General features: G+C 40.0%; 2 protein-coding genes across 8 annotated transcripts in view; one reads left to right on the forward strand and one right to left on the reverse strand.

The window, feature by feature from the left end:
- Positions 1-1,543, forward strand: part of LOC144503176 (P2X purinoceptor 4-like) — a 34,016-nt gene extending 32,473 nt beyond the window's left edge. The window contains exons 11-12 of the mRNA XM_078227683.1: positions 554-649; positions 1,237-1,543. Of these exons, the coding sequence (XP_078083809.1) occupies positions 554-649; positions 1,237-1,293 (153 nt within the window). The 3' untranslated portion in view covers positions 1,294-1,543. The remainder of the gene's footprint in view (positions 1-553; positions 650-1,236) is intronic.
- Positions 1,544-3,272: 1,729 nt separating this feature from the next.
- Positions 3,273-26,597, reverse strand: part of LOC144502998 (calcium/calmodulin-dependent protein kinase kinase 2-like) — a 100,723-nt gene continuing 77,398 nt past the window's right edge. For 4 of the 7 annotated variants that reach the window (XM_078227469.1, XM_078227475.1, XM_078227470.1 and 1 more), the window contains 2 exons: positions 12,038-12,088; positions 3,273-5,494 (listed from right to left, as the gene is read on the reverse strand). In XM_078227469.1, coding sequence (XP_078083595.1) covers positions 5,422-5,494; positions 12,038-12,088 — 124 coding nt within the window. In that variant the 3' untranslated portion in view covers positions 3,273-5,421. The remainder of the gene's footprint in view (positions 5,495-12,037; positions 12,089-26,597) is intronic. The other 3 variants (XM_078227472.1, XM_078227473.1, XM_078227474.1) reach the window with 2 other exon arrangements.

A 26,597-nucleotide genomic window follows, 5' to 3' on the forward strand; every position in this document is an offset into this window, starting at 1 on the left:
ACTGACCACTGCCCAACTCTAAAGCTCTACCTAGTCTGAGGGGTGTGATTGCCTCTGGGAATAATGTACCCTGTAACTCTCCTCCTCTATGATATTCCTCAATATCTGCAACTCAGCCACTAGCTCAGCAACTCTGAGCTGCAATTAACACCAATTCAGGCAACCACTTTGTTGATTGACAGATAACTGACACTGCCCGACAGTTTTAAACTAGGCCTCTTGATTTGCTTGCGGTTTTAAAGTTCTAAGTCAGAATTTGACTGTTCATCTAAATTATAGCCTGAGAAAAATTTATCAAATATCCCACTGGTTCCAAGTTCCCAATTTAGCACTTGTTCCTCATTGCACTCAGGTTTAATCTCACTTTGTGCTTCCCGCACTATGTTCTCTAGCAAAATCTTTCTGTACAATATACTGGTAAACCATATCTAAATGTGTTTTTGTTCATATAAGCCAAAGGTTGATAAGTGCTTTAATTTTAGGTTGCAGAGCTGCTTTGATAAAGTACTTTCTTTAACATAAAAAACTAACAGAATTAAAACCTTTTCTTTAGGCAACAATTTTGTGTGATATAATTGTGCTATACTTTTTAAAGAAAAGTAATTACTACAAAGAAAAGAAGTACAAATACGTTGAAGATTATGAATTGGTGAGTCTTACTGATCCTCAGTTACTTTTTAAATTCAGCGTTAATCAGTGGAAAACATTTTTTAGTGATCAATTCAAATTTAATTTATTTAATAGTATTCAAGATGATGGACATTATTGGCAACTATTAAGATATATGATAGATAAAATCTCTGGTGGACCAATTAATTGTAATTCGGTACATAATGGACTTTATTTTCTCTAACGTTCAAAACATACTGCAATTATTTTCTTGCGACATAAAACCATTACCCCTAAAGAAAACAAAAACATGGAAAAGTTTTATAATTTTACAATATATATGCTGCAACTTTGCAAATATTACTGCAATTGTTTTTTTTCCCAAAAGCACAAATGTGACTTAAGAAAATCATTGCTTTTCAATAGTATACAAAGTATAAAGTAAATGTTATATTTAATTGCAATATGCACTGTCTGAAAAAAATTAAGCAACCATTGCTTTGAATCAGACCATAATGTAATGGAGGATTATTGGGAAAGTAAAAGATTCTTGGTTACAGTATTACCAGATGTATTATATCAAACTAAATCAATAGAAGTGAATAACATTGTATTTCATGTTATAAGGGTATCGAATCAGAAGATTCATATGGAGCCATACAGAATTCTGGAACAACAAACTGACATCTGTCCTATAAATCCGCAATTGTGCGACTGAACTTTTCTTCTTGGCTCCTGACATCAAGTCCACTTTAAAGCTGTAAATACATTTAATAAGCTTAGCCTGAAGAGCTTAATCGACAACTTTAAAGGAAAAGTGTTATGTACTGGAATGTATAATTTGTAATTGTAGATTCTGAAAATAAGAAAATATAATTCAGTAGCACTATTTGACTTGGAGAAAACATTTATAAAAAATGTGTTTAAGCCGACCAAATCTACTGAATATGACATGATTTTTGATGCCAATATGGAACAAGAACTAACAAGGTGGATGTAATAAGGGGAGCTTTTACTTTCTGACACCCTGGAGTGGTGTTGGAAAAGATGGTGGGGGCGGGGGGGGGCGGTGTCAAATGGTGCTGGATGTCACCCAGGAAGTGTGTTTCACATGCCGTGGAGCTTTGACTCCACAATATGTGATCTTTGCCCTGACAGCTTAGAAGTCAGCCTAATCCTGGCTTCCATTAGGGTGGGGAGGATTCTGGAGGAGGCCACAGGACCAACTATGTCTGATTTGACGGGGCATGGGATCTGATCCTGTGGGTGAATGCGGATGAATTGGGGGGGGGTGCGGAGGGGGTGTGAGTTAGAGAGATCTGATATTTAGGTGTACTTGGAGGACCAGGTGAAGCATCCCTACTCTTCCTGGCCTACAAGGAGTGCTGTCAAATGCCTTCTCCCTGAAACTGCCACTCCCTCACTGCAACTGCCAAGGAGACTTGGAAACCCAGCTGGCCACATTAACCTGCTTTGCTGTTTTAGAGTGTTTTCTGGCCTCATTTAAAATGTCTATTCACCCGAGAATGCGCTGGGTGCACTCCCCTTAACCCACCTCAGTAAAACCTAGAAAGCAATGAGTTGGAGCTTCCCAAAGTGCTCTGAATGTTTGCCCAATGAAACCATTCACCTGCACTAAATCTTACCTGCTCGCCCACTATCACCCAGTCAGATGGCTACTTGTTTAAAATCTTACCCATGTGAAAATTTTCATATTCTCAAAAGGTGATTTTTTTCAGTTTCTGTCTGTGTTAACAGATAGGAGGTCATTCTATCCATCAAGTCCATGCTGGCTGTCTTACCAGCAATTCAGCAAGACTCACTCCCCTACTGTTTCTCCGCAACCCTGCACATTTTTAAATCATTTGATGCTTCGTGTGTTGCCTTTGGTTGTCAATCACCTCAAATCTGTCTGTTCTGGTTCTTGGATTTCTGTCAAAGGAAGTGAATTCTCTATATGCCTCGTGATTTTTGTGTGTGCTGGAAAGAAAAAAGGAGAAAGTTTTTTTAAAAAGAGGCTATCACCGGATTTAGGCCGCTGTGAAGAACTGACATTGAAAAACTGCCATGAAATCTGAAACCCACATGTCAGAACCTACTGCTGAAGAAGATAGTTTGATGGAGACAGCCACGAGAGCCTAATAACAACTGTTAAAAACAGTTTTAATGCTTGAAATTTGATATTGATGCAGAGCTGGTGTATAGGATTAGTAAGAAGTTTAACAACACCAGGTTAAAGTCCAACAGGTTTATTTGGTAGCAAAAGCCACACAAGCTTTCGGAGCTGCAAGCCCCTTCTTCAGGTGAGTGGGAATTCTGTTCACAAACAGAGCATATAAAGACACAAACTCAATTTACATGAATAATGGTTGGAATGCGAATACTTACAACTAATCAAGTCTTTAAGAAACAAAACAACATGAGTGGAGAGAGCATCAAGACAGGCTAAAAAGGTGTGTATTGTCTCCAGACAATAGGATTAGGACAGCTGTTCATGTGGACTGGAAGGGCTGAATGGTCTATTAATGTTGTAATTTCTATATAAATGAACATACTTTAGAGAGGACTCACAAAGCCAACTGTTTATCCTTCAAATTTACAAGAAATGACTGTGGAGGATGTAAATCAGTTTTAAATTACTTGTACCAAATCAAACACACAGATGACCATAATAAACGTTTTTATTGATGAAAATATCACACGGTTTAATGCAGAGTATAAATAAGTTTTACAACTGCCTGATGACATCTATATTTATCAATTAGAATCCATAAAATCTCAACAAATTACTTATCAAGCATTTCCATCACATAATTTTCACAAATATATCACTTTACTATGCGACCTACAATAAAAAGTTAACTATATTTGAATAGATGCAGTACTTCCAGCTCCCAAAGTAATGGCTGTATTTCAAAACCTTAGATAATGTTTGCATTTAATTTACTTATATTTTATCTATTCATAGGAACCTTTTAGTAATGAAATAATGGATGAAACAGCCAGAGCAAAGATTTAATGTTAGAAACATTTAGAGAGCATCTATTCCAAATATCATGGATGTAATTGATAATTAAGTCTCCTTACTATTTTCATAGGTACATAATAGATAATATTTGGCCACTGTATAAACCTTAAGCATAAGAATCTGTTTTATTAAATGCACAAATTTGGCAATTCACTTGAGAAATATTGCAGCAATGTATCATAATCATAACTTTTAGTTGAGCACTGAAAAATTGTCTATACCACAAAAGGATAAAAGGCCACTGTGTCCTTTTGTTTTCCAAGTGTGAACAGCACCTCTGACATAGCTAAATGTTTCAAGGTGCTTCACAGGAGCATACACAAAACTGACATTCAGCCAAAGAATATATTAGGACAAGTGACCAAAAGCTTGCTCAAAGAGGTAGTTTTAAAGAGCATCTTAGAGGACAGGTTTTACCCAAACATGTTATACGTAGTTACGTAACAATAATAGTTTTTCTTATATTCATCATTCTTAAATGGCGAAATAGCTAACAGCAGGAAGTTTTTATATGCACAACTGCACTAAAATTACAAGACCATGAAGCATTTTCCTCTATATCAATTTACAAATAAAAGTTCTAACAAGTATTTCTATTTAATCTCTTATTACTCTGTATTATGAAAGGCTCTGTAGTCCTCTACAGCACTTTCAATAGAAGTAACATATTGAAAAGTTCACAACAAATGTAAAGTATCTGTTCTCTGCTAAAATATTCAATTGATTAATTGAAGCACATTGCATACCATAGAACTGGTACTCACCATAAGGAAAAAAACACGAAGGAATTGTTATACTTGTAATTTTACTTTCAAAGAACAGCTTTTATGAAAAAAAGGGGACAGGTTTGATCATCAAAACCAATATGGGAGACCATACCCATAGATGAGGTAATTTTTAGAGAAACCCTTGTAGCCCATACTTGAATATTTAATCCTGGATTAAATAATGCTACGATAAATTCTTGATACACTGATTAATAATGCATTAAATACACTCTCCATAAGCAAAATATTTGAAAAATAAGCAATCCAGCTCATCTAGGGGTCTAGCACTTCTAAAAAGACGACTGATTATATATCGCAATTAGGAATAAGGATCAAAATATTAAAATATCTTCACTACAGTACATTTTATGAAGTAAAATGAAGTTTAATGAACTACATGACCCATATATACTAGCCTATAAAATATTCAAACTAATCTATGTTAAGGTACAGTAATTTTTGATATTGTATTTAGCTGAATTGATATTACCTTGTAAATACAGAGTTGAAAAAGATTAAACCCAGATCTGAACATTAAGCTAATATTGTAAACATTTTAGAATATGCATCTTAATTGATATTATGGCCTCAAAAATCATTTTTCAAGTACCTATATTCTCCTCCATTTTAAGGAGAAATTCTGGCCCCATTGCGCCTTCAAGAAACATGCACAATTACGTTGATTAAATTCACCAGTTACTTTAAAAAAGTAAATTATCTTGTATAAAGATTTAAAATGTTAAAACTGAACATCTGTACCCTTACAACACTATTTCCATGCCTTACGCCCAAATTACTTACGTTTCAGGCAATGAAACATTTCAAAGCATTTTCATGCAAAACCACAAAAGACATTAAAACTTCTTGTGATTTGACTGCCACTGGGAACCTATGCCTTAGAAGTGCCCTTCTAATGCATTCATCTGGCATTTGACACATCTGCCATCCTCCAGCAGCTGACGCAATCTTCTTGGGGAATCCGAAGAACATGCATAATGTCCATTATTGCATGTAGCTTCATGACAGAACTTCATCCTCTCCAACTTCTGGCAGGTCAGGACTCTTCAGACTATCTCCACTACCTTGCTTCCTGGTGAAAGAAAATATACATCAGATCTCAGTTGCAACAAGAACATGGGTAGGGAACTCTTCAGTGGTTTATCACTATTCTGCTCATTTTTTTGTGAATTTATGGTCACAAGATGAGGAATACTAATTAGTGTGGGAATGAAATATGTATTCCACATTTGTCACCCCATAGTTTAAACTATTCCCAGCTCAGGTACATAGCCAAATGCTACCTAAATCATCATTCCTACTGAATGCATGTGAAAGCAATTAGCTTTGTTCAAACTTATCAGGTAGCCTTGAGATGTAGAAACTCATTTTTATCAACATGCCACAAGTAACGTGTGTAACTGGTTTAGCCTTAAACAAAGTTTTATGCATTCATTGCATGTAGATATCTCCCATACACCATCATAGTTAACAAGTTACATTTATATAGCTTAGTAAATGTAACTTAAATCATCCAAGGCAATTTATGGGGGTGTTATCAGTTAAAATATAACACAGCCACATAAACAAAGATAGCAGGTGACCAAAAACTTAGTTAAAGAGGAAGGTTTCAAAGATGTGATTTCAAGAAAAAGCAATAGAGGAAAGAGGTTTAGAAAGGGAATTTCAGAGCTGAAGGCACAGGAACCAATTGTGGAGTGAAGGAAGCCAATGATCCAAAGTATTCAAAATTAGGAGTGCAGAGTAGGATTGTAGAGCTGGATGATGTTGCAGAGATAATGAGGGATGAGGTCATGGATGGATCTTAATACAAGAGTGAGGATTTTAAAATGGGGGTGTTGCCAGAACGGGAGTCAATGTAGCCAGCAGGTACAGGGGTGATGAGTGAATAGAACTTGGCTTGAATCAGGATACAGACAGGAGAATTTTGGATGCTCAAGTTTATGGAAGGTGGCCCAGAAGAGCATTGGAATAATTGAGCCAGACATAGCAACGATATGAATGAGGGTTTCAACAGCAGATAGGTTGAAGGAAAGGCTGAGACAGGTGATGTTCTGTAGTTTAAAATAAATGATCTTAATATCAATGATAATTGTTTTTGTGATAACAAAGTCCCCTTGCAGACATTGCACATATTTTAAAGTAAAATGAGATTTCAACTCATGCAAAAACAAAAATACTTTTCTGTCACATAATCTGATCCCTTTGCTGTTGTATTGAAAATGATATGCAAGTCACAGGTATGTGGGAATAACATGGTTATTACAAGTACATTCTGGTAACACCCCACAGTAGGACCAAATCCGTATATATTCTGGTCCCCATACAATGATCATAAAAACAGAGTAAATAAAGCAAATATATCAGTAAAACAAAATGAACCCACTTCCAATCAAATCACATTGCATTTTACTAAAATTAGTCACTTTATTTTTTGACAAATTCAGAATTATTTAGTACTTCCCTTTGAATGACTTGCTTCCTTTAATGTTTAACAGGTCATTCCTCTCAATTAGTCCATTTCAATGTTTATTCTTTTTGTGAGCAAATAATCTTAATCATATTTAATGACCGTGTTCCCATATCTCTTCAACTCCACTTCCTCTGTTCACCAATGCAATCTAATCATGAATGTTATCACAGATTTTACCTCAGCAAGAACCCTGGAAATGAATTCCACACTCAATTGTGTGAAGTACTTTCTTCTGTCAAATGTTCTAAAGACCTCAATTTTGCACTGCTGTATTCTTAAAATGGATTTGGGATGAGAAATTGAAGGAGACTTGATTACAACCACCAGCTTCGTGTAAACACCAAGTGTCACCAAATCTGTCCATAAACTAATTATTTTTTCATCAAAATACATCACTCTTTTACTGGGCAACGATATACAAGAAAACTACATGCTTGATATGGTTACAAGAATGGAAGAAAAATATCTGTATTCCGAGGTGAAATGTTACAAGCTTTGGTTCAGGTCATTCAACAGAAGACTGATTAATAAAGTTATAAGCTAAACTTCTATCACTTTGTACAATTATTACAAACTATTGGTACAAAGTCTCCTTAGATGACAAAACAATTCGGTTTTGCAGATATAATGCATTTATTGTGCAGAAATTTTATTTAATTATATTTCATGCAGTGTTTGAATTTGCCAGTAACTTTGAACACAGAAAGACAAATGTGTAAGTAGCTCATTTTAAGGATTGCTGACTGAAGTATAAACATTATACAGAGATTATGAGATGACAACATAAAGCAAAAGATCACCTCCACAAGTTTCGGAAACTGACATAATTTCTACACCATATATATAAAAAAACACAGAAAATCAAACATCACAGATACTCCACCCACTCCTGGCGAACAAAAATATTTTGGATATTCAAATGAACAATGTTGATTACTGTTTCCCTGCATGTTCTGTAATTTCCTATTACATTTAGCATTCCCCCTGATATTGGTAATGCAGAAACACTTACTAATCAAAGTTAAACACGTTGGTATTGGTGTTATCCCAAAACAGTGATATTTGCATCTATTGTTTTCTTTGATGGCCCGTCAGAACACATCTGGACTCAAAACGTCAGCTCTTTTCTCTCCTTATAGATGCTGCCAGACCTGAGATTTTCCAGCATTTTCTCTTTTGCTGTCAGAACACTTCTCTGTTGCCTATTATTGCTAAATCTCTTTGCCTTTTTAGTTTAGTATATAATATTTCTTGTGTGCATTTTTTTTCTATATACTTTATATGAATTAGCATTTGGAAATGGAAGAAGAGCACTGAAATATAGAATAAAAGTAACCAGGTGGGAGTCTCTCAATCTTCTAATATATGTGATGTAATCTACTGGTGCACCAATCTGCTATGCCTGAAGTGAAGGGACACAGTTTTCATGCAGTGAACCCTCAGTGTCAGTTGGCTTACAGCTAAAGTGGAATCTTAGTTATTTCCTTATCAAAAGCGAAAGGGGAAAGTTTTTCATTTGAATCACATCAGCCTACTCTTGCACCCCATTACTCTCTACTAGCAAAGTTGAAAAAGGCCAGAAGTAAGCTCCCAAATCACAAACTTGTACTGATAAGGCACACATATGCACACATAATGGGATACTGTTAAAAGTATATTTTTGGTCACCAAGAACCACACGAAGTACAGACATAAAAATACACTTATTTAACCTATATTTATCATTACCTGTCAAAGTATATTATTCAATACCAATTACAGAACTTACCAATGATCTGTGGAGTGGATTTGAAAATAAATTTGTAAGATTAAAATGAAACCAATCAAATAAAGGACAGAAAAAATCCACACCAAAATAATGAGAGAAAACAAAAACAAGTGTCGATAGAACAAATAGCCTGAGCTTTTCAGTGCAAAACCAAAAGCCTGAATTTCCTCTGGAACACTGCTAGACATTAAATACATATTAAACCTTAGTGGGTTACAATATCACCAGTGAATTTGGTTCATTGGCAGATTTGATTTAAAATGACAATTAAGATGCCTCTTTATAACAAATGATTACTGGCAAAATACAAACTAATTCATGCAAGCAATAAGCACCATGCTACCAATATTGTAAAGACTGGATGGGCCATTTGTACAAAATTTCTCAAAGTTTAAAGCATGCTTTAGTAAGCACCATGCAGGCAAAAACCACAGTAATTATTCATCCCCAGAAATTACTGCCATTGTAATTAATGTGTGATCCATTCCAATAAAGGGACAAATAATGTTTCCATTTTTACATAATTGGAAACCAAGGGAGTGGGGGGAGGGGGTGGTGGTGGTATGATGGTATCCTTTTGGGATAAAATAATGTTGATCAATAGAAATCAACTGTGATGTTTCAGCCATGCTAAACTAATTTTAGTAGGAAAAGTCTTCCAGGTATATTTCAGGTACATTTACTTAACAAACATAACCATTATTCAGTAGTGAAGAAAATAAAGTACTCATGGCAATAAAAAAACAATAAACACTCTCTTCGTCTACCATTGTACCTACAAATGCACCAAAATGGTTAAAGTGCACATGTATACAGGGTGCAAATATGAATATTGAAATTGCACGCCCAATAATAAAGTGTATATTATTCAATTTTCAATGAACTAATTAGGAAAACATCTTTGCTGCATTTGGATTGCTAATTTGCCACATGTGGTTAGACATTACTTACCTAGAAGAGCTGGGAGCGGAGCTGGGAGGTCGCAGGGACCAGGGATTTGACTGGTAGAAATGGGAAGTGAAGATTTGTGGGTATGGGTCAGACAAAAAGCTGGCAATATTAATTAATGACATAGACGAGGGAAGTGAATGCACTATTGAGGATGACAAAAATAAGTGGGAAAGCAAGTGGTGAGAATGACACAGAATCTACGGAGGGATTATATGCAGGTTAAGTGAGTGTGCAAAAACTCAGCAGTGGAATATAATCTAGGAAAATGTGAAGTAATGCACTTTGGTAGGAAGAATAAAGGAGCTGAATATTGTTTAAATAGAGAAAGACTGCATAAACTGCAGCACAGAGAGATTTGGGGATCCATGTGCATAGATCACAAAAAGTTAGCATGCAAGTTCAGGGGAAAGCAAATGGAATGTTGGCCTTTATTTCAAAGAGAATGGAGTATAAAATTGCTAAAACTATACAAGGCACTAGTTAGACCTCACCTGGAATACTATGAACAGTTTTTGTTTCCTTATCTAAGAAAATGTATATTGATACTGGTGTTATTAGTGCCACAAGTAGCTTACATTAACACTGCAATGAAGTTACCCTGAAAATCCCCTACTCGCCACACTCCTATGCCTGTTTGGGTACACTGAGGGAGAATTTAGGAATGCACCTAACCAGCATGTCTTTCAGACTGTGTAAGGAAACCGGAGCACCCAGAGGAAACCCATGCAGATATGGGGAGAACGTGCAGACTCTGCACAGACAGTGACCCAAGCCAGGAATCAAACCTGGGTCTCTGGCGCTGTGAGGCAGCAGCGCTAACTACTGTGCCACCGAGCTACCTGTAGGCAGTTCAGAGAAGGTACACTAGATTGATCCCAGGTACGGAAGGATTTTCTTCTGGCGCAAGGTTGAGCCTGTACTCATTGGAGTTTAGTAGAATGACAGGCAATCTTATAGGAGTCTCAGGTGCCTTTAAAGAATGGATGGAGAGGTTCCCTTTGTGGGAAAGTCAAGGACCAGAGGGCATCATCTCAGAATATGGGGTCACCCAATTAAAACAGAGAATTTCTTCCCTCAGAGGATGGCAAATCTGTAGAATTCTTTATTGTAAAGGACTGTTGAGGGCTGGATCACTAAGTATGTTTAAGGCGGAGATAGATTTTTAATCAGTAAAGGAATCGTGTTGTGGGGATAAGGTGGGAAAGTAGAGGATTATCATATCAGATCAATCATGATCTCATTGAATGCTGGAGCAGATGTGATGTGCCAAATGGCCTAATTTTGCTCCTATGTTTTATGGTCTTAATTGCACTCAGTGTCAGGTTGAGGGAACAGCTATGGAATTCAGAAGCAGATTGGGTCAAGCAGGAAGGTAGTTTCTACATTCATGGCAGGTTCAGCCAAGTAAATGACATTTGTGTTAACTTAATAATCACAGATATACTTTAATCAACGCTTTCAGTTCGATCAACACAAGTTCTGGAATAGACAAACTTGGAAATCAATCGGCCTTTTTTATGTTTATGTTTAATAACACCTGATCACTTGAAAAGGAGACCAGAGATTTGAAAAGCCCATAGAATAAAGCCTGAATCCTACATTACACCACTGATTTTGTTGCACCTTGGATTAATTTGGTTCAGGATGGGAGCTGGCCAAGTGGGCAATTATGGATGGGCAATAAATTCTGAACTTGCAAGTGGCGCTCATATCCCATGCTAAAGAACCAGAATACCTGGGGTGAGTCTAAGTGGGAAGGAGGAAGAGGCCAAGGCCCAGTGAGAGCACAGGGCTTGCACATTGGATAATTTGTTACATTAAATGCAAGGCATTTCAGAGGCTGAAAAAGTTAGTCTGAATTGTTTTGTTCACTAACCTGATTGGTGCTGCATCTGGGCCATTTGCAATCAATGCGTTGATAATATAGGCCTTCAAACTAGGCAATTCAGTTGCAGTTTCACATAATGTTGGCCTGGAAGCTTACAATGGCCTGTTATTAGCACTGTTGTTTCACAGGGGAATAAATCCTGCATCAGAACACCAGGACCTTCTGGTGCCTATAGTTTGAGATTTATGGAGAAATTAATGCTAACACTGATTTAAACTTTGAATGTAGTCTAATGTGCTCCATGATAAACACCTAAGTGGCCAAGATAGATAGAAAAACTTGACCACACTGATGCTAGATAATACAAATATTATAGACATGAAGTAGGCATGTTTGTGATAGTTCAACACATCATTTGGCATAGAAGACAATTCTTTTCCAAGACTATAGAAGAATCTTGAGAAAAGAAACTTTGGGATTTTTGAATGCATATCCTTTAATGTCTTGGGTCACACATTATGGCGGAAAACACATTTCAATTAAAGTTATTTGTTGCACGGGATAACTTGCAGGCTCATACACTCAAGTGTTTTACCTTTGGCTACTATGTGAGTAGCAGCATTTCACATTTCCTGACTTGTTTCTTCTGGAAATTAGGGGAAAGTTTACACAAGAATGAACGAGTGTTTGAAAACAGATCCCTCAATTCGATGATGAATTTTTAACTACATTTTGCACACTTTTCTGGAGTGGCATTTGTTAACTTAATAATCACAGATATACTTTAGGCAACACTTTTAGTTAGATCAACACATGTTCTGGAATAGGCAAGCTTCAGAAACAATCGTTCTTTTTTATATTTAATAGCACCCGAAAAGGTGACCAGAGGTTTGAAAAGCCCACAGAATAATATGGGTTGCACCTGCGATTTTACAAATATTATTGCAAAAAAATGCAGTAAATGTATCAAATTAAAATATATAAACAATGCTGAGAAGGGATTAAAATGCTTACAAAAATTCCAATTTAATGTTGTTTTGATTGTACCTCAGAAACAAACTAAGGTCTAATGAAATATCCTTGAATCCCAATTAATTTGAGTCATTAAACTCTTGTTCTGGATCTGACACCAATTCTAAAATAGGTATCAATGGAACTGCGCCTGCAAAAAATTTGTATTAGGTTGATATTGTGAAGGATGAAAAGATTTCAACATTAGTGATTGCAGCTTCAAATTTTATTCAATGCATTTTTTGGCACTTATCACTTGTCTCTCTCAGTTTAATATTTTTAAAAATAGAAAATATTATCTTAAATCACTAGTGCCCCTCTTAATAGAGATTAACATCCTTATGCTGAGAGAGACCAGGTTGTCTAGATACAGATGTTGAGATGCCTTCAGAAGAGAAAGACATTGCCCAGCCAACTTCCTGCAAAAAGAAAGCGCAAACACTACAAACAGGAAGAAAAGGTAGGTGACACACATTCCATTTGGGGAAGGGTAGGTTGCTGCTGAAATCAAGCAGTTTACTGGTGTTTAGTGGCCTACCTCCCTGCAGTTAGCCTAGTAGCTTACAGTTTCAAGATAATCAGTTCCGCTGTAATGAAGAGATCTACTCCCAGCTTCATCCATTGTCTGTCTGGGATGTCATGTGTCATCAAGGGCTCTCACTTCTTGTTACAAACACCGCACTGGTTATAAAGTGGTCTTTAATTTCATTGCTTATGTTTGGCTAGTCGAGTGCCTCTTGCCTTCCTCAAACTCAAATCAATTCCTTGATGGATTGCATGGATGTGCTTCAGCATCTCTCCTCTCATTTCCTTCGGGATGATGACTATTTCCATTGTACAAGATGACATCTTGGGCTGTCACTTCATCTTGGTATGCTCAATATGCTCTTGTGACAACCTGTGTGTCCTTGATGCTCTCAGACCATCTTTTCATCACTACTTCTTCCAGTATTTCGAGAGTTGCATCTTATTGGGCAGTTGGCTGTCGGATTCACTTGATTTGAACAAGGTGCAAGTCTGTCAGATTCAATGACTCTGCTGGGTTGATGACTTCCAGAGAAGTCCTCATGTTGAATCTGGAAGGTTTTACATCCTGTTGTAGCATTCTCAATTTTCTTCATGGGGAGTGCTGCGCTCAACAGCATGGCAATATTATACGTTTCCCTCGCTTGTATATCAAGTCCAGATGATAACTCCGTAAATAAGATATCATTTGCAGGCGCTTTGGAGCAGATAGTCGTGGTTTGAGAAAAATGCTTTGGATTGGCTTGTTGTTGGACTCCATCGCTATTTTGCCTCTCCCAAGAAGGAACTGATGAAAATGTTCACAATAGCCAGGCACACTCTCGATCTGAGCGGAGTGTCGTTCAGTTTTCGTTAGTGCCCTGGATGTAAACACCACTGATTGTCCTTGTTGCATCAGGATTGCTCCAAGACCTGTCTTGCTGGCATCATATTGCAAGGTAACAACATCATTGACATCATACTACTTCAGCACTGGCATTACCATCACTCATTTTTGATTTTAGTGAACGCTGCTACTTGTTCTGTGCCCCAATATCATTGCACATCCTTGGCAGTGAGCTTGCGTAAAGTTTCACACTCTTAATGACAAAGATTAGGCAGAAATTTTGCTAAGTAGTTTATAAAGCCAACAAATCATTGCACTGCTTTCCTATCTACTGGTCACTGCATCATCGCTACAGCTCTCACCTTGTCAGAGTCTGGGTGAAAACCATTTGCAGTCAGTACATAACCTACGTACTGGACTTTGAACATCTTCAATTGCAACCATCTGCACCCCCCCGAACGGCTTACAGAATGTGGTTAGAATGCTGCTTCTTTCAATCAGCTTCACTTGCCTGTAACCATCCTTTGCCTCCAGGGTGGTAGAGATCTTTGCACTGGCAAGTTGTGGCAAAATTCAGTTGGTGGTTGGCATGGGGTAGAGAGATTTCTTCAGCACTTTATTTAAATCCTTTGGGTCCAAGTGCATTCTCAGCTTTCCAGGTTGTTTAACTGATAATCCAGTCTGTAGGAGTTGTTACTTTCCTAAGTGATCCCTTCTTTTCCCATTCTTGTTTTTTAGGCTTGCTTTGAGGGCAACTGGAACTCTTCTCAGCAGCTGCTGAATTGGTCTTACATTCACATCTACTTAGAGATGACATTCTCCAGATAGACATTTAACCATGTAAACACATATTTTGTACTCCTTTAGGAGCTATTCAGTGGTCAATGGTTTTGGCATGTTTAGGGTTACCAGTCCAAGCTTTAGACTTTCTCTAGCTGAGATGAGTGACTGTTGTGTACCGTTTCTGATCTAGAACTCCACATCTCCATTTGAATGCCGGTCCTGAACTATATAGTTTTACAATTTGGAGAATGAGAAATGAGATGAAACCCGAAGAGGAAAGGAATCAGTCATGTTGTAAATTATTCAAATAACAAAATGTTTATTAAACTTTAAAACATGCAACAAGATAGCAGCAAAAAACATTTACAATTAACTATAATAATGGTTCCCCAGACATTATGATTACATTATTCCCAAATCTAAATCTATCCACTTTCCTAAACTCTGAGAATACACCTTCCCTAAAATAACACCCCATAGATTTAAACACTATGCGTCAAATCCAACAAGTAACTACCACACAGGACCTGTAACTTTCTTTTGGGAACCTTTTCTTCTGGTCTAGGGTACAACTTATGGGGTCCTACACGGACAGACCTCTGCTGCTTTCTTTTTTGGCCAATAGCTTGATTCTGAGAGCGCTCTACTTTGCAACTGGGCTTGGCTATGATCTAGATCTCTAGACTGCTGGTCTCCACTTTGCTTAACAAAGTATCTGTTTTACCCTGGTACTAGGCTAATCTGCATCTCAAGTCCTCCGTGCAACTAAATCCCTATTGGTTTCGTGTTTATCCAATTCTTTACTTTTCATTTAATTCCAACATTGCATTGGGCTTACAAACTAATTTGTCCTCTTGGTATGAATATTGCACCATCATATAGCTTCTGTTTAACTGATAGATATCCATTTGCTGAATTAGGCAACAGAAGACATTCAATACTTCACAATTGTATAGCTGTTATAATGTAGCTCAGTACAAATACTAGTTTCCGCTCTCCCATCAGGTTCCTCTCCTTGTCCAGAAGCAATCGCCTACTGGGGAAAAATCCAGCATTTAAGTACAAGTTTCAATGAGCATTTCCTGCTCTCAACTCACTCTGAAGCTAGTTCTGGTTTATCTCTTAAAAGGACCTACATTTCTAACATAATCAGCCTCAGCCTTACTTTCAAGGGCTTTATTTTTGAATCACCAGGTTGAGCCACTTTGCAAAGGTCTGTGAAAGTCATGATGTTGCATGACACTGACACTTCGTTCATTTAATCCTCTCCTTCTGCTGTCACCATTCTAATAATCACAAATCATTTATAGATTTGATATCTTTCTATCTTTTATATCACATCTTGTATATCATTGATAGACTTCATCATTCATTTATAGACTTGATCATTTATAAATCACTTATAGACTTGATGGAACCAGCCTATTGTATGGTGTACAGTGCTTCATCAGACTCTTTGGGTGATATCTTTCCAGTGTCTATTGGCATAGGCTTATTTTGCTCCTTTGTAGCAAAATACATTTGTGTGAAATGATTCACCATCTTGCAGTTAAAACATTGCTTTCCTTTGAACAATATAGAACATAGAACAGTACAGCACAGAACAGGCCCTTCGGCCCACGATGTTGTGCCGAGCTTTATCTGAAACCAAGATCAAGCTATCCCACTCCCTATCATCCTGGTGTGCTCCATGTGCCTATCCAATAACCGCTTAAATGTTTCTAAAGTGTCTGACTCCACTATCACTGCAGGCAGTCCATTCCACACCCCAACCACTCTCTGCGTAAAGAACCTACCTCTGATATCCTTCCTATATCTCCCACCACGAACCCTATAGTTATGCCCCCTTATAATAGCTCCATCCACCCGAGGAAATAGTCTTTGAATGTTCACTCTATCTATCCCCTTTATCATTTTATAAACCTCTATTAAGTCTCCCCTCGGCCTCCTCCGCTCCAGAGAGAACAGCCCTAGCTCCCTCAACCTTTCCTCATAAGACCTACCCTCCAAACCAGGCAGCATCCTGGTAAATCTCTCTGCACTCTTTCCAGCGCTTCCACATCCTTCTTATAGTGAGGTGACCAGAACTGCACACAATATTCCAAATGTGGTCTCACCAAGCTCCTGTACAGTTGCAGCATAACCCCACGGCTCTTAAACGCCAACCCCCTGTTAATAAAAGCTAACACACTATAGGCCTTCTTCACAGCTCTATCCACTTGAGTGGCAACCTTTAGAGATCTGTGGATATGGACCCCAAGATCTCTCTGTTCCTCCACAGTCTTCAGAACCATACCTTTGACCCGGTAATCCACATTTAAATTAGTCCTACCAAAATGAATCACCTCACATTTATCAGGGTTAAACTCCATCTGCCATTTTTCAGCCCAGCTTTGCATCCTATCTATGTCTCTTTGTAGCCTACAACAGCCCTCCACCTCATCCACTACTCCACCAATCTTGGTGTCATCAGCAAATTTACTGATCCACCCTGCAAACGCCTTAGGTTTCTCCTTAATCTTACCTGCCAAGGCCTTCTCGTGACCCCTTCTGGCTCTTCTAATTTCTTTCTCAAGTCCCTTCCTACAAGCCATATACTCATCTAGATCCCTATCATCACCTAGCTCTCTGAACCTTTTGTACGCTTTCCTTTTCTTTTTGACTAGGTTCAGCGCAGCTTTTGTGCACCACGGTACCCGTAACCTACCAAAACCTCCCTGTCTCATCGGAACGTTGTCATGCAGAACTCCAGTCAAACATTCCTTGAAAATCTGCCACCTTACTTCGGTACTTTTCCTCAAGAATACCTCCTTCCAATTTACGCCTCTAATCTCCTGCCTGATGGCTTCATATTTCCCCTTACTCCAGATAAACACTTTCCTAGCTTGCCTGATCCTATCTCTTTCCAATGCTAGTGTAAAGGAGATAGAGTTATGATCACTATCCCCAAGATGTTCCCCCACAGATATCCGACACACCTGTCCAGGCTCATTAGCCAGTACCAGATCAAGTACAACCTCTCCTCTTGTAGGCTTATCCACATGCTGTGTCAGGAAACCCTCCTGAACACACCTAACAAACTCCTCCCCATCCAAACCCCTTACCCGAGGGATATTCCAGTCGATGTTTGGGAAATTAAAGTCTCCCATCACGACAACCCTGTTATTACTACATCTCTCCAGGATCTGTTTCCCTATCTGCTCCTCAACATTCCTGTTACTATTGGGTGGCCTGTAGAAAACACCCAAAGTTAACAACCCCTTCCCGCTCCGAACTTCCACCCACAGAGACTCCATAGACAATCCCTTCACGGCTTCCACGTTCTCTACAGCTGTGACACTATCCCTGATCAGCAGTGCCACTCCCCCCCTCCCCTCTTTTGCCTCCCTCTCTGTCCTTTCTGAAACCCGGCACCTGAAGTATCCAGTCCTGTCCCCAAGTCTCCGTAATGGCCACCACATCACACTTCCAAGCATCGATCCACACTCTAAGCTCATTCACTTTATTCACTACACTCCTGGCGTTAAAATAGACACATCTCAAACCCCTTCTCCATCACCCATCTACTCTCCCTCTTACACTGAGTACATTTCTCCTCTCTGTGTCGACTTGCTCTCACTGTTGGATTTCTTATGCCTAAAGCAACTCTATCTTTAATGAGATCATCTTTTTGTTGCCCAAATTCACAGGAGTGGAAAATTTACAGCTGCTTTTTGTCTCACCCAGCATTTTACTTGCAGCCTCCAGCTCACGTTAGCTTTTCCTTGCCTTTTTTTTCCCTTCAGCAGCTTTTAGAAGATTGGAACACTTCAGTGTTCCTTATAAGAACATAAGAACATAAGAAATAGGAGCAGGAGTAGGCCATCTAGCCCCTCGAGCCTGCCCCGCCATTCAATAAGATCATGGCTGATCTGACCTGGATCAGTACCACTTACCCGCCTGATCCCCATAACCCTTAATTCCCTTACCGATCAGGAATCCATCCATCCGCGCTTTAAACATATTCAGCGAGGTAGCCTCCACCACCTCAGTGGGCAGAGAATTCCAGAGATTCACCACCCTCTGGGAGAAGAAGTTCCTCCTCAACTCTGTCTTAAACCGACCCCCCTTTATTTTGAGGCTGTGTCCTCTAGTTTTAACTTCCTTACTAAGTGGAAAGAATCTCTCCGCCTCCACCCTATCCAGCCCCCGCATTATCTTATAAGTCTCCATAAGATCCCCCCTCATCCTTCTAAACTCCAACGAGTACAAACCCAATCTCCTCAGCCTCTCCTCATAATCCAAACCCCTCATCTCCGGTATCAACCTGGTGAACCTTCTCTGCACTCCCTCCAATGCCAATATATCCTTCCTCATATAAGGGGACTAATACTGCACACAGTATTCCAGCTGCGGCCTCACCAATGCTCTGTACAGGTGCATCAAGACATCCCTGCTTTTATATTCTATGCCCCTCGCAATATAGGCCAACATCCCATTTGCCTTCTTGATCACCTGTTGTACCTGCAGACTGGGCTTTTGCGTCTCATGCACAAGGACCCCCAGGTCCCTTTGCACGGTAGCATGTTTTAATTTGTTTCCATTGAGATAGTAATCCCATTTGTTATTATTTCCTCCAAAGTGTATAACCTCGCATTTCTCAACGTTATACTCCATTTGCCATATCCTCGCCCACTCACTCAGCCTGTCCAAATTTCTCTGCAGATCTTCTCCGTCCTCCACACGATTCACTTTTCCACTTATCTTTGTGTCGTCTGCAAACTTCGTTACCCTACACTCCGTCCCCTCCTCCAGATCATCTATATAAATGGTAAACAGTTGCGGCCCGAGTACCGATCCCTGCGGCACGCCACTAGTTACCTTCCTCCAACCGGAAAAACACCCATTTATTCCGACTCTTTGCTTCCTGTCGGATAGCCAGTCCCCAATCCACTTTAACACACTACCCCCAACTCCGTGTGCCCTAATCTTCTTCAGCAGCCTTTTATGGGGCACCTTATCAAACGCCTTTTGGAAATCCAAAAACACCGCATCCACCGGTTCTCCTCCATCAACCGCCCTAGTCACATCTTCATAAAAATCCAACTTGTTCGTCAAGCACGACTTTCTCCTCATGAATCCATGCTGCGTCTGATTGATCGAACCATTTCTATCCAGATGCCCTGCTATCTCCTCTTTAATAATGGATTCCAGCATTTTCCCTACTACAGACGTTAAGCTGACCGGCCTATAGTTATCCGCCTTTTGTCTCCTTCCTTTTTTAAACAGCGGCGTAACATTAGCCGTTTTCCAATCAACCGGCACTACCCCAGAATGCAACGAGTTTTGATAAATAATCACTAACGCATCCACTATTACCTCTGACATTTCTTTCAATACCCTGGGATGCATTCCATCCGGACCCGGGGACTTGTCCACCTTCAGTCCCATTAGTCTACCCAGCACTGCCTCTCTGGTAACATTAATTGTATTAAGTATTTCTCCTGCTGCCAACCCTCTATCGTTAATATTTGGCAAACTATTTGTGTCCTCCACCGTGAAGACCGACACAAAAAACTTATTTAAAGACTCAGCCATATCCTCATTTCCCACTATTAACTCCCCCCTCTCGTCCTCCAAGGGTCCAACATTCACTCTAGCCACTCTATTCCTTTTTATATATTTATAAAAACTTTTACTATCATTTTTTATATTAATTGCTAGCCTAGCTTCATAGTCTATCCTTCCTTTCTTTATCGCTTTCTTAGTCTCTCTTTGTTGTTTCTTAAATTTTTCCCAATCACTTGTTTCTCCACTATTTTTGGCCACTCTGTACGCAGCTGTTTTTATTTTAATACTCTCCTTTATTTCCTTCGTTATCCACGGCTGGTTCTCCCTTTTCTTACAATCCTTGTTTTTTGCTGGAATATATTTTTGCTGAGAACTGAAAAGGATCTCCTTAAAAATCCTCCACTGTTCCTCAGCTATCCTACCTGCCAGCCTGCTCTCCCAGTCTACCTTAGCCAATTCATCCCTCATCCTATCATATTTCCCTCTGTTCAAACAGAGGACACTGGTTTGGGACCAAACTTTCTCCTCTTCCATCTGAATCAGAAATTCGACCATATTGTGGTCACTAGACCCAAGAGGGTCCTTCACAATAAGATCCTTAATTCTACCTACCTCGTTACACAATACCAGATCCAAAATAGCTCGTTCCCTCGTCGGTTCCGTAACATGCTGTTCAAGGAAACTATCCCGACAGCATTCTAAGAACTCTTCCTCCATTCCACCCTTACCGACTTGAGTCTGCCAGTCAATGTGCATGTTGAAGTCCCCCATGATTATTGCCGTTCCGTTTTTACACGCATCCCTTATCTGCTTGTTTATAGCCCTCCCTACCTCAACATTATTATTTGGGGGCCTATATACCACACCTACTAGTGTCTTTCTCCCTCTACTATTCCTCATCTCTACCCATAATGATTCCACGTTTTGTTCCTCAGAGCCTATGTCATCCCTCAGTACTACCCTGATATTATCTCTTATTAATAGCGCCACCCCACCACCTTTTCCTTCCTGTCTATTCTTCCTAAACGCCTGATACCCCTGGATATTCATCTCCCAGTCCTGGTCACCTTTCAGCCACGTTTCTGTAACGGCCACTAGATCGTACCCACTTGTGCTGATTTGCACCATCAACTCATTTACCTTGTTCCGAATGCTTCGTGCATTCAGGCAAAGTGTCCTTATTCCAGCTTTTATCTGGACCCGCTTTGATGAGTCGCGAACACCCTCTCCCTCTACTCCCTTATCTAAATTACCGCCTTCATTCACTTGCACCCTCTCCTCTACCATTAATTTTGTAATTCCCCTTACCCCTGCATCCTCCCCCCCATCAATTAGTTCCTTGATCCTAGTCAACTCTTCTAGCTCCCCTCCCCCCAACCTATCTAGTTTAAATTCTCCCCAGTAGCCTTAGCCAACCTACCGGCCAGGATATTGGTCCCCGTGTGATTCAAGTTCCACCCGTTTTTTGTATACAGATCACCCCTGCCCCTAATGAGGTCCCAATGGTCCAGGAACCTGAATCCCTGCCCCCTGCACCAGTCCCTCAGCCACACATTCATCCTCCACCTCACTCCATTCCTGCCCTCACCTTCCCGTGGCACAGGCAGTAATCCTGAGATTACTACCTTTGCTTTCCTCTTTCTCAGCTGTCTCCCTAATTCCCTGTACTCCTTTTTCATGACCCCTTCTCCCTTCCTACCCACATCAGCGGTACCAATATGTACCGCTACCTCAGGCTCCTCTCCCTCCCACCTCAGGATTTCCGGGACGCAACTAGCGACATCCTGGATCCCGGCCCCAGGGAGGCAGACCACCATGCGAGAATCCCGCCTACCTCCGCAGAAACGCCTGTCTGTCCCCTTCACCATCGAGTCCCCGATTAATACCGCCTTCCTCCTCTTTTCCTCCTTTAGTAGCCGCGTCTTCTCTTCCAATCTTTCAAAACTGAATCTCAGCTATGGTCTGAGCTCAAAAACTACAGTACTTCTAGTGTAATGTCTTTATTGAACTGAATATAACATGGCTGTCCCAAACATTCCCTCATGGTAGATGTCACATGATAATGGCAAGTCAGGTAGGATACTTAGTAATGATTGCATTTCAAAACCCAAACTGTAATAGGACTTAAAAGTTCCAGCAGAGATACAACACAAATTTCAGAATCTCAAATAGCAGATGAGCTGTTTGGTAAGAATTGAATTCACTGATTGGGAATTTGGTGAACCAAGCATTTCTTACTGTAATGCTCAGCAAAAATTGCAATTGGCAACAAGCAGTTGTACTGTGTTCATGGACAGAATATAGAAATTCTGACTTGGTTCAAATTATAAACGTATTTCAAGCAATTTAGTTCAAATCCAAATCTGTGTGTCAATGTTAGTGTATCACTTGTATTTTATCCAGAGAAGCCATCTAGTCTAATCCCACATTTGTTCACTTCCTACATCTTTTGGTATTCCACTTGTTCAAGGAACTTCAGATTCTGTTCAACAACAGTTTATGGCATCCAATATTCTAATCACCATCTTGTTATGAAAACCAAACTTTTCTCGGTGGAGAGCGCAGAGATCAGGAACTTTCACTCCTAACTGACCTCAGAATCTTTTGGGCATGCGCAGATGAGGGGGTGGCCTACACATGCGTAGTTCTACTTTTTCACATTTTGTGGTCCCAGCGCACCTGCACAATAAGGAAAATGGCATGAAAACCCAGGACAGGTGTCTGGTTGAGAATTGCCATTGCTGCCAAGTGTCCTAGGCAGGGGACAAGGAGATGGGACAGGGAGAGGTCTCAAAAAGGGGACGAGGAGATGTTCCAAAAGGAAGTCTCATGTAAGGGACAGAGACAGGGGGCAGAAACAGGTCCCAATAGTTAAGCAAAAAAGAGAGGAAGAAGGAAACAGGCTCTAAACAAGGAACGGGCTGTGGGGCGTCGACTTAAAGTGAATGCAGCAGCCAAAGACTGGTCACTCTCTGCTGCAGGCCATTGGGGTGAAGATACCCCTATGAAGCAGTAAAGTTCTGCTCGGCAGGGCCAAAGATCTTAGATTGTGCCAGTAATTTGGTGCTCGAGTGTAGACCCTGGAATCCAAAGCAATGGAAGCTCAGAAAATGATATTGAAAACCTATGAGGTGGGCCATCGTTGATGCTGTCCAAGTTGGAGTGGCTTTTGGAGAGAATTCCAAGGCAGGATCTTCAAAGGTGAAGATTGGAAACTCTTGCAAGATGGGAGTTTCAGTGAGATTGGTTGACTCAGTATTATTGACTTTTGGGTGGGTTGTTGAGAAATTTGTGAAAGCTATTTTGGTTGCATTTGGCATTTATTGTGCAGTGTGATGTGTTCAATCACAGATAAGTTATGTTTGTTCAAAACCGGTGGAATCTTGTGTCATTATTCTATTAGCAAGTGTCTTGAATCTCGAACGTTGTCCACTTTAAACAAAATGTTAATGAACTGATTGGATTTTACCAATAACTTGGGGGTCTGGCCAAGGATTATAACAATCTCAACAGATTTATTTCTAACTTATTGATTCTTTTCATGAGCTGCTTAAACTTGTGCCCCCTCATCAACAACAAAAAAACTGCATACAAACTTTCATACTCAGATGATTTCTTGCAGACCACCCCTTAACCGACCCAAAGGAAATTTTTAAAAATCAGTTTAAGAATACCTCCATGCTTGTGTATGCTCTAGCCCCAGACACAAAAATAAGCATTATGCCAACCCTGTTTATTCCCTTATTTACTTATGTTGTTCCCTATGATCTGCATATACGTTTACACATTTATTCCATTAAAAATTAAAGCTAACTTGTTGGGGACAGGTACAGCATTAAGAAGGATGCAGAAAGAACTGAGAGACTCATAGCACTAAAGGAAAGAATAGAAAGGTATTGGGTGGGGTCACATTAGGAGCAAATACAGTCAGACCGAATTCAGGTTTACAGTGCATGGTACTGAAATGCACTGAGCATGTTAAATAAGGTTGGTGAGCTGCAGATCTCAATAGCCATATGGAACATGATATTGTGGCAATGATGGAAACCTGGCTCAAAAAAGGACAAAACTGGCACTAAATATTCCTGAATGCAAGGGGTTCAGGAAAGGCAGAGGAGGAAATGAGGATGGTTGGGAAAATTGAATTAAGTGGGATGCCCCAGATACAGGATGTCCTGGTGCATTTAAGAACCAATACAGTTGTTGAGAAACAATTTTGGTGCAATTACACTGCTTTATATAGTTTATAGGACACCAACTGGTATGAAAAATATAATGGAGAAAAAGTGCAAGAATTATAATGCAGGATTTCAATTATCCTAATATAAACCAGGAAAGCAATAATGTATAGTATGTACAGTGCAGATGTGAAGATGAATCTCTGAAATGTGTTTAGAAGTATTGTGGGGGGTTCAAGCAGTTAGTTGGGGAGTGGGGGGGGGGGGGGGGAGGGGGCGAAAGAGAGCAGAGATCATTAGGTGAGTCAAAATAGAGGGGGATGCAACAGTCGTGGTGAGGGGGGGAGACGTGGAGTCTTGGGGTGGGGGTGAGGAGCATGCAGTTTTTGGGGGGGGGGGTTGAGAGCAGGGGGCTGAGAGCAGGGGGCAGGGTTTGCTGGGCTGGTCAAGCAATTGGTGTTCCTGTGCAGGTTGGGTGGTGGGAGTTTTGGGGTGCCCGACACCACATGGGGATTTGGACCAGGTCAGTATAACAGGAGGCAAGGTGAAGGGAAAGGATTGCACACTAGTTCTGCTGCAGAGGCTTCAGATGGGAGCAGAAATTCTGTCATTCTGAGAGTGGATAACAGGTTTCTGTTAAATGGACTGGGTAACACTTCCAGGGCAGTATTTCAGAAAACCTGGTTATCTGTTGTTAAACAAATTACTAATATGGAGTTCTCTTGCAACAGTAGTACCCAGAGCTATAAAGGTAGCAGTCTAAGCTTTTAAGGCAGCAATGAAACCTGTACCAAGTTGGTGCACCATGCTCCTTGACTTTCTGCACACAGATGTTCTGGAGGCTCTCTAACTGTTGTTTTACATTATGTTTGCAGGTTAGTTTATTTGCTCACTTGCTTATCATTTGATCAGTGCTGCAGGATGTATGATTGTTCTTCATGACAAGTGATAAAAGATCTTGGTACTTTTTATGTTAACAGACAGAAGGGTTCAGGAATTCATAATAATACTCAGCTGCATCACATCTTGTGACTGCAGGTCCAACAATAAGTAAATGTTGCTACCACATGGGTAGGATTACCATAGGTTTGAAGATTCATTAGTTTTGGTCCACTGCATTTATAGAAAATGTGCCTCTCAGTAGTAACTACAAGCTCTTCCATAATTCCACTTAAGATGGAGTTGTCTTTTGTTGCACTAGCGTGCCTAGGAGTATATTTTTCATATCACAACTGTTATTGTAGATGCATGCTGTCAAACATAATGCTCTGCTCATTTGAACCATTAACAAGATCAGAAAATACAGACCAAAACAGTATCTTTTCTCAAAATAATAAAACAGTATCTTTTCTCAATCAGTAAGGATAGGCAACAACACCTCCTCCACCATCATCCTCAACACTGGTGCCCCACAAGGCTGTGTTCTCAGCCCCCTACTATACTCCTTATACACCTATGACTGTGCGGCCAAATTCCCCTCCAATTCGATTTTCAAGTTTGCTGACGATACCACCGTAGTGGGTTGGATCTCAAACAATGATGAGACAGAGTACAGGAATGAGAGAGAGAATCTGGTGAACTGGTGCGGCAACAATAATCTCGCCCTCAATGTCAACAAAACGAAGGAGATTGTCATCAGCTTCAGGAAGCGTAAAGAAGAACATGCCCGTCTACACAATGGGGACGAAGTAAAAAGGGTCGAGAGCTTCAAGTTTTTAGGTGTCCAGATCACCAACAACCTGTCCTGGCCCCCCCATGCTGACACTATAGTTAAGAAAGCCCACCAACGCCTCTATTTTCTCAGAAGACTAAGGAAATTTGGCATGTCAGCTACGACTCTCACCAACTTTTACAGATGCACCATAGAAAGCATACTTTCTGGTTGTATCACAGCTTGGTATGGCTCCTGCTTTGCCCTAGACCGCAAGGAGCTACAAAACATCGTGAATGTAGCCCAATCCATCACGCGAACCAGTCTCCCATCCATTGACTCTGTCTACACTTCCTGCTGCCTCGGCAAAGCAGCCAGCATAATTAAGAACCCCACACACCCTGGACATTCTCTCTTCCACCTTCGTCCTTCGGAAAAAAGATACAAAAGTCTGAGGTCACGTACCAACCAACTCAAGAACAGCTTCTTCCCTGCTGCTGTCAGACTTTTGAATGGACTTACCTTGCATTAAGTTGATCTTTCTCTACACCCTAGCTATGACTGTAACACTACATTCTGCACTCTCGTTTCCTTCTCTATGAACAGTAAGTTTTGTCTGTGTAGCGCGCAA

This window comes from Mustelus asterias, chromosome 13 (genome assembly GCF_964213995.1).
Source record: "Mustelus asterias chromosome 13, sMusAst1.hap1.1, whole genome shotgun sequence".
Lineage (NCBI taxonomy): Eukaryota > Metazoa > Chordata > Chondrichthyes > Carcharhiniformes > Triakidae > Mustelus > Mustelus asterias.